At 37.2% G+C, this 8,770-nt stretch overlaps 1 protein-coding gene across 1 annotated transcript; it reads left to right on the forward strand.

Moving 5' to 3' along the window:
• Window positions 1-669: 669 nt before the first annotated feature.
• On the forward strand, window positions 670-4,054 carry LOC132975414 (alpha-2A adrenergic receptor-like). The gene has a single exon (XM_061039935.1). The coding sequence runs from the start codon at window positions 1,131-1,133 to the stop codon at window positions 2,292-2,294; it is 1,164 nt and encodes a 387-aa protein (XP_060895918.1). The 5' UTR covers window positions 670-1,130; the 3' UTR covers window positions 2,295-4,054.
• Window positions 4,055-8,770: the final 4,716 nt, after the last annotated feature.

Here is an 8,770-nt window from a genome sequence, read left to right on the forward strand (position 1 = left end):
TTACTGCTCTCAGTGTTTCCCCTAGGTTTACAGCGTTGGGGAGGTGGGGACAAGCCGACATGCCTACACGGCGACACGCCAACACAAACACTTGAAGGAATCTTGGTGTTAATGTGTTACTTTTAATGACAGCTGTCCTTTTCTATCGGAAAGGTATCCTTAAATGACTTCTTTCCCTGATTTCCGACTCTATCCACTATCCTATCCCTACAATAAAGGCACAAAAAGCCCAAAAATAAATCTTTAAAAAAAATAAAATAATAATAATAAGATATATATATATATATATATATATATATGGCACCCCCCCAATATAATGGTAGGGGAAACACTGGCTCTTGTTGTTCTCTTCTACTATCAGTGATTTATCCCCTCAGGCTGTGATGTTCTTTGTGGATCCAGACATTATTTCAAGCAATTTTTCTTTCAGGATGTATCAGAACATTTTGCTCTTTAAATGGAGCTACAGAACAATATAGACTGTACTTGTAACCCATTGTAATTCAATTAAACTACTACAGATATTACTTCTATAAATCAAAAATATTGTTAAAGTCATAATCAGCCAATGCTTTCAGGGTCTGAGAGGAAAACAAAATGCTCTTAAATCTCTAGCAGCAGATGAACTCCGCCCACTCCCCTTTCCACTGAAGTGAAGCCAGCATCACAGATCCTCAGCGTCAGATCAAGCTCATATAAAAGACGCAGACTCTACTTTATTCACAACCGGTGAAAAAATCTTCCTGAGCCAGGACTTTCTGCAATGTAAGTCTGTTTTATGAAATGTCTTCTAAGGGAGTTAACTGCAAGCTTTTTTTTCTAAAAGGGTAATGGATGAAGATTTGTTTTTCTGAAGAATATAACTTTTCTTTTCTTTTTGGTAAAGTGGAAATTTGGAATAAACCAAATCCCCCCCTTTTTCATTTACTCATTTTTTTTTCTTTTTGCAGTATAAGGAAACATTTCTTAATTTTTTTTCTCTCCAAATTTCATCCCTGACAACAGAAGGAGCTTTCTTTCAACAATATCGTCTCGTGAACAAAATGAAAAGACTAATTTTACGGATGCCATGTTCTCAAGTGGATAATAAAAAAAGACTGCTGGCATAACCGACACCACAGCTCATCCTGATGGGTTGTCTGAACTTCACCGGTGGAAATGAGACTCTGCCTGGCTGGCACCCTTATACTGTGCAGACCTCGGTGCCTGTAACAATCCTGGTGGGTGTCCTCTTCCTGTTAATTGTTTTTGGCAATGTCATGGTGGTGATTGCTGTGATGACAGGCAGAGCCCTCAGAGCACCTCAGAACCTGTTTTTGGTGTCTCTTGCATGTGCCGACATCCTAGTGGCCACATTAGTGATGCCATTCTCTTTAGCAAATGAACTTATGGGTTACTGGTACTTTGGTAAAGTGTGGTGTGAAATTTACCTGGCTCTGGATGTTCTTTTCTGCACCTCATCCATCGTTCACCTGTGTGCCATTAGCCTGGACAGATACTGGTCTGTCACTCAAGCTGTTGAGTATAACCTGAGAAGGACACCGGGCAGGATTAAATGCAAGATCTTCATAGTTTGGGTACTTGCGGCCATCATTTCCTTCCCTCCGCTTATTACAATGAAAAAGGACGAGGGTAGAAAAGACAGCCCTGAATGTAAAATTAATGAGGAAAAGTGGTACATCATATTCTCCAGCATCGCCTCTTTCTTTGCACCCTGCGTCATCATGATTATGGTGTATGTCAAAATATACCAGATTGCCAAAAGAAGAACAAGAGCCCCACCAGGTGAAAGACAAAGAGGATATGGTAACTCAGGGAACACTGAGAGGAAAGATGAAGGAGAGGAGGAGGAGGTCAATGGGCAAGATGTGGAAGAAGAGCCCTCATCATCTGATGGCAATGAAACCATGCTATGTTCCATGAAGAGGAAGAAGGGCATCAGGACAACTAAAGTGGCTCATGTGAAGCCTGGAAAAACCTCTCCGAAGCCAGAGGCACTGCGGCGTGTGAGAGCGAGCAAGTTGAAAGGAAGGCAGTACAGAGAGAGGCGCTTCACATTTGTTCTGGCTGTGGTCATGGGGGCGTTTGTTCTCTGCTGGTTCCCCTTTTTCTTCACATACACACTTATTGCTGTGTGTGACACCTGCTGTGTGCCAGAGACGCTGTTCAAAATGTTTTTCTGGTTCGGTTACTGCAATAGCTCCCTGAATCCTGTTATTTATACTATATTCAATAATGACTTCAGGAGGTCTTTTAAAAAGATTCTTTGTAAAAGGGAACGGAGAGTTTTATGATTAATGAGAATTAATTTAATTAACAGCATTTTTAGCCGTGTTGAGCAAGGCTGTCATCAGTAAATATAACATTGAGTAGATATTTAAATATCATTGAATATTTGAAAAATGTGACCAGTACTATAGCCGACACCTGTGTTTAAATATTTGATGTACTTCTACGTCAGTTTATGTTTTGTAATATTAAATCTTTAAGAAAAAAGAACATATTGTTCAGTTTGTTTTACCAGTTTGACTTCAAATGTTTTCACTGTATAGTTGTGACAACATGGTTGACACATTTTCTACATTCATTTGTTTTGACTTGTAATCATTTTCAAATGTATCGGTCAATTATCTGAAATCGTCCCTTACTGTTCGGGTACTCTGTAAGCGTCTCAAATCAGAGCCTGATTGTCATCAAAGAACATTTCTATTTGTGAATTTTTGTACAACAAAAAGCTTGATCAAAAGAAATGTCGACGTGGCCAATAATTTAATTGTGACTGAACAGAGTAATGTTCTGATTAAACCCATGATTAAACAGAGGGAACTGAGCTAACATGATGCACATTATGTGAAAACAAAGCCTGTCCCTGTAGTCACCAACAGACAAAGATAAAAGCATATCTTTGCACACAAAAACAAGAGCAAGACCACATAAAGGCAAATATTACCCAAAACATGTTGTCCAAGTACCAAAACCATCTGCTTCCCTATTAACAAACATGTGAACAAGACAATTATATGGGAAGAAAATTACGCCTGGGAGGTGCGGCTGGCACGACAATTTATCATGAATTATAGCCCTTCATATCAGGATATCATTAAATCATCCCCTGGAGTCCAGCAGAAATCATGCAGCGATAGGAATATGAGTAGCTTCTGCAAATGATACTGGGAGATTAATATCCATACAAGCTTCTCTGAGTGTTTTGCTTTTGCTAAACTGGATCCGATATCTCCATCCTCTGTCTCTTAACACCTTTCTTTACAACAACTGCTTCTTAACAATAACTCCTTAAGCAGTCTGTGAACCTGAAATGCCACATCCATAACTGCTTTAACGTAACACACATTTCCACAGACCACTGCTCATATGTACAGTAACTAGCAGAGTGTTTCCCATGACTCTGCTCTCTGGGACTCTCATGTTTTGAGATTCCTGTGGTACACATGTTTGGGTTCAAACCACGGCTCTACGTCTTAAAATACAACATCCATGTCTTACTGCGAATGGTAAACTACAGCGCTACTGTATAGCTGAATAAGTTCCCACAGACATACTGACACGAGAGATATCAGAAAAACTGGTATTTAAGCATTTAAGCAAGTAAGATGGAGTATCAGTGTCAATGTGTTGTAACTGCACAGTGGCATAACACATCTATTCACATTAATCCAGGGATACTAGACAGTCCTAAACATATTTCCTCTTTTCTCAGATCCATGGAACATCAATCTGAAGTTTGAAACATTAAAGTGCAGTAATTGGAATCTGAATGCTTCTCTTAATTACAGTGACAACTGTAATGTAGTTCGGTGCTATGCTTGAGCAGCAGGATGCAAACAGTACATTTGTAAATCATGTTTTCACCAAGCAGTCAATGAATTAAATGCTAAAATAACTGATGCCCATAAAGCATAACACATATATTGGTGACATACCTAATTAATCATGTGATACTGAATGTTTCTAAACATGTAATATTTTTTTAGTAAAATTGAGTTTTCTCTGAAGTCTCTTTTCATCATGTCACTGTAAATCATGGTTGGTTACAAATTATACAACAGTTGGTTGCCGTTTCTATTTTCAGTTTGTACACACACACACACACAGGTCCGCATTCGCTCTCTGCCGAGACAATGATTTATTCCCCCCCTCTAAATGCCACTTCAGACAGTCACGATTTATGCTTGTGACACCACGGCTGATAAAACTATGTTTTATAAACTGCTCTTGGCAGTAGTTCCCACAACTTTCACACAGATCCCCAGTCAATCCTCTCCATTTCCTTCAAAGCTCTACTGCCTATAGCTCAATGAGTGCTTTTTAAAGCTGCTAGTCATGTATCACAAAGAAGCTTGAGAACTTAAGAGGCAATTAAAGACCACAGAGAACACACACACACACACACACACACACACACACACACACACACACACACACACACACACACACACACACACACACACACACACACACACACACACACACACACACACACACACACACACACACACACACACACACACACACACACACACACACACACACACACACACACACACACACACACAGTAGTCAGGATTGTCAGACAGAGACACTGAGCCCATACCAACTTAAATAAAAGCTTGTGATGAATACTGTAGAGTGTTTTTAATTGAATGTTGGGTCATTCATTATGAATAGAGTACACTACCTCACACACACTGGGGCATATAATACTCCCTCCCTTCTGAATTGATAAGGATGCAAGATAATAAAATTACATTCTGAAGGATGGTAACAGCAGGAAGATCCAGTTTAATTTTGCCTCATGCAGACTTCTTCCACTATACTTCTCACCAATGTCTCTAAAATTAAAGTTTTAATCTCAGTCTTCTTTCATTTTTAGCTAAACTAATTTTAAACCTTGTTTTTTTGGGAGTTAAATACATGAACATAATGCTGGCAAGTATGTAAGAGATAAGTTCATTTTCCCAACAGATACACATGTTGACCAACCATGAAAGTGGGAAAATGGAATATGTGTATGAGATTTTTTTTCCGGAAATACTTGCAAAGCCACATTTTCCAGGCTGCATCGATGGCCTTACAAGGGCCCATTTGTGATCTTCAGTGCTTGAGAAAGTGATTATTGTGATCAGAATTAAGGTTTAAAAAAATATATTCAAAGCTTTTTATTTTTTTTTCTCAGCTCAATAAAAAGGCAAAACATGCCGGAAAGAAAGAGGCTCAAGAAAACCCAGAGGAGGGAGGACTGCACTGGGAATTAAGAAAAAGCAAAACACACTGAGGATGTGGGATTTACTAAATATGAGCACTGTACCAACAAATAGTAGTTCATTTTTTAGAAAAGCCACTACTTAACTTAACCAAATGTTACAGTAAACGGACAAGAGTGTATTTGTATTTTCAAGGCTGTTTACATGATGAGTATATAAAGCATATCTTTTATCTGTATAAATAATAAAAGAAACAAAACAATGCATCAAAGGGAGCAAAACATGTGTGGGTAACAGACTTGCATTTAAATTGCAATATTTATCACATATTGTATAAAAGGTTTAAAATCTTTGGTTCCGTCCAATGTCCATGTGGCTTTTTATTCACATGTCACTAAGTCATTCCACTCAAAACAAAATAACGATTTCATTATTTTCTTTGGCCAGACTATCTCACTGTTTTGTCCTTAAATTTGACTATATTAAAAATAAACACAATGTTTTATATGAAACCCTGATCTTCTCGGATCTGTTTAACAACCAGGGCATGTTGGTGGTTTTTTTTTTCTGTTAATTCTGAAGGAAATGGGGTTAAAGGTTTAAGGCTCCACAGTAATGAAAACTCCAAAAATACGACTATGACTCTTTGCCTTCATGACCTTATAGAAATATGTCACAATAAGTTCAAAATAAAAGAAAGCCTATCTAAGAACGCCGATTCTTTACGCTTATCAACATCAAAAGTAGCGATAATGCGTCCTCTTCTAAACTCCAAACAACATCTTCAGCGGTGCTTTCTTGGCTCTACTTTGAATCCATAATGCTACCAGATAAGCTCAAGCAAATCTACTGCTCCTGGCACTACAATTCTGACATAGCCATACTGTCCTATGCTCTTGATTGTACATCATTTCAGTCTGGCCAGGTCCACTCTTTATGCACAAGCTCTTGCACAGACACTCCCACCCCACACATATGCTCCTCAATGATATCAGATAGCAGAAATAATAATTACAATAATAATAATAATAATAATATTGTATAATAATATAATGGTAGGGGAAACACTGTGCTATGAATACACATCTTCCCTCCTCATGATGTAATCTACCACATAATGAACACATTTACATCATTGATGTCTTCACATACTCTCCCTTGTTACTCTTGTTATCTACTACTACAAGAGTGTGAAATTTCTTTTCCACTTTTTTAGGAAAGAATCTCAGAACAAAAGGGAAAACCAAAGACTACTTACAGGGACACAGGAAGTCACAATTGATCATAATATGAAATACAAAGCTAACGTCATTAAACCTTGCAGATAGAGGGTCAAGCTATGGTTTGACCTATTTGCTGATGAAATCTAATGTTAATGAAAAATAGGTACGTTGTATTCTTCCAAGTAAAAGAAAGAAGCTACAATTACCACATTAGGTAGTTCTAGATATAACAATTATAATGGTTTGACTATGAGTGATTATTTTGACATAATACAGTTTTAATGGGTATTGAATACATAACATAAAAGATGAAGGTGGAGAAGTCTTCATCAGGCACACTCGACTATAACCATATTCCAATTATGAATTATAGTTGTGAAAGTATGTCTAGAAAGACAAATATGTGTTGTTGTTTTTTTTACACGTAAATGATAACAAATACATTGCCATAGCAAAAGCAAAAGTCCATATGACTTGTGAATTCAGAGAACAGAGTTCTACCATTTACCACCACTGGTCAGCAGACGGCGTTTCCTGTTGCTTTTTTTTTTCTTTTACGATGAAAGGTGATGATTTTCTATCTGAAATATAAAAGTACACCGAGTATATCTACACTCCAGAAAGGTAAATGCTTATTTTTTAATTCATTCGCATTTTTGATAACTATTCACCGAGGACAACCCGTTTTAAACATCAATGACAATATTGTTTCAAAGGGAGTTCTGTAAAGATATATGGGCTAAATAATAATAATGAATATAATTTAAATGAATATTATTTATATTGTTATTTATTTGCATCATATGTTTATTACCCCCCAGTGTCGCTTGCAGCTATTTTATATTTAGATAGAAAACTTAAATACTCCTGGTTATCTGAACACTTCGGATGTTTACTTTAATTCACATGTAAAAAAAAGAGTTGACATTTAGTTTGGGAGAACTCTGCAGGTGGTTTCGCAGTTCTTACCTTTGTTTTAAAAGCATTTCCTGATTCCTCGAATTAACTTTTATTCCATTAAAACGAACCAGTCAAGTGCCCGGCGGAAGCTAATATTAGAAAATAAAGCAATCCGGAAGTGACACATCCCGCAGTTTTTTTTCGTACGAACCATCACCGGATGCTAACAAAATATGAGCGCGAAAAATGAGGGCGTAAATAAGTGAAGTTGTTTACTCTAGTGTGGTTTGTATCTTATCTTACCGTCCCCTCCAAACAAATCTAGCATTATTTTTTGCCATTCAAAGACACTCATGTTGGAATTTATATTAAATATTGTAATGCATTCTCAGCTATTTATTTATCTACCCTTCTGTCTTGTACAACTACAGTTCATTGTGGTGTCTGGTGTCTTCCAGATAGTAGCCTATAGGACTAAGGATACTTGGGCCCCTAGGAGTGGAGATACCAGATAATATCTTAGGTAGGACAAAGCCAACCATAAATGTATTCATCACGTTTTTAGTTTGGTAGAATTGCTTGGGGCTTGAATGCTGAGTGAATGGCTGTGTTCCCTTTTTTGTGCCAGTGGCTATAGTTCATATCAATGGTAAATGCTCTTTGGATTTAATTTTGTTAATCCTTCATTTATCTTGCTGTTGGACTTGATGAGATTTTTCTGCTTTCAGTCAATACTTGTGATAATGTTAGATTGTGTGTGGTGATTAGGGATAGCCTTCCTGTTTTCTGGTTTAATTGAATACTCTGAGGGGCAAGAAAAGGTCAAAGAAAAACTTTTAAACCTGCCCTTTGTACAAGGAAAAAATAGATAACGATATGCCTTACAGCCTAAGACAAATAATTTACGGGGGGAAAAAAATAATTTAAAAAAAACACATGCAGCTTAGAAGTTGAATTATTTTTGTTTGTTGTAAGGTTAAGGTAACTGCAGACTTTAAAATTACTAAGCCATGTTAACTATGGTCTGCCAGGAAGTGGAACACACCCCAGAGTAACAAGCCCCCTCAAATGTAGAAATAATAAAATTATGCAAGAATAATCAGGCAGCCAAATCTTGATGGAAACGTACATAATTACATTTGCCTCCTGAATTTTGGAGACGCCTCTGGAAGAAATTGTGAACATAAAAACACGTGTTTCAAAATACATTCAAAAGAAGTCATTAGAAACAATGTTTATGTGTTAAATAAAGGGTAATAGGTCAGGATCCAAGTAAAGTGTAAACAAGAAAGCATTAACTCAGACAGGCGTATATCTTAAAATAACCCCAAGAGAGCTTTCCAAGAATGTGTAACATTTTCAGGGAAGTTCCCTAAAGGTCCTCGATGTGTAGGGTATGTAAAGCATGCTGCTCTAGTTTTTTTT

The sequence above is a fragment of the Labrus mixtus genome, chromosome 6, assembly GCF_963584025.1.
Source record: "Labrus mixtus chromosome 6, fLabMix1.1, whole genome shotgun sequence".
In the NCBI taxonomy this organism is placed as follows: domain Eukaryota; kingdom Metazoa; phylum Chordata; class Actinopteri; order Labriformes; family Labridae; genus Labrus; species Labrus mixtus.

Coding starts and splice junctions, on each gene's coding strand:
- LOC132975414 (XM_061039935.1), top strand. CDS start 1,131: ATGGGTTGTCTGAACTTCACCGGTGGAAATGAGACTCTGCCTGGCTGG.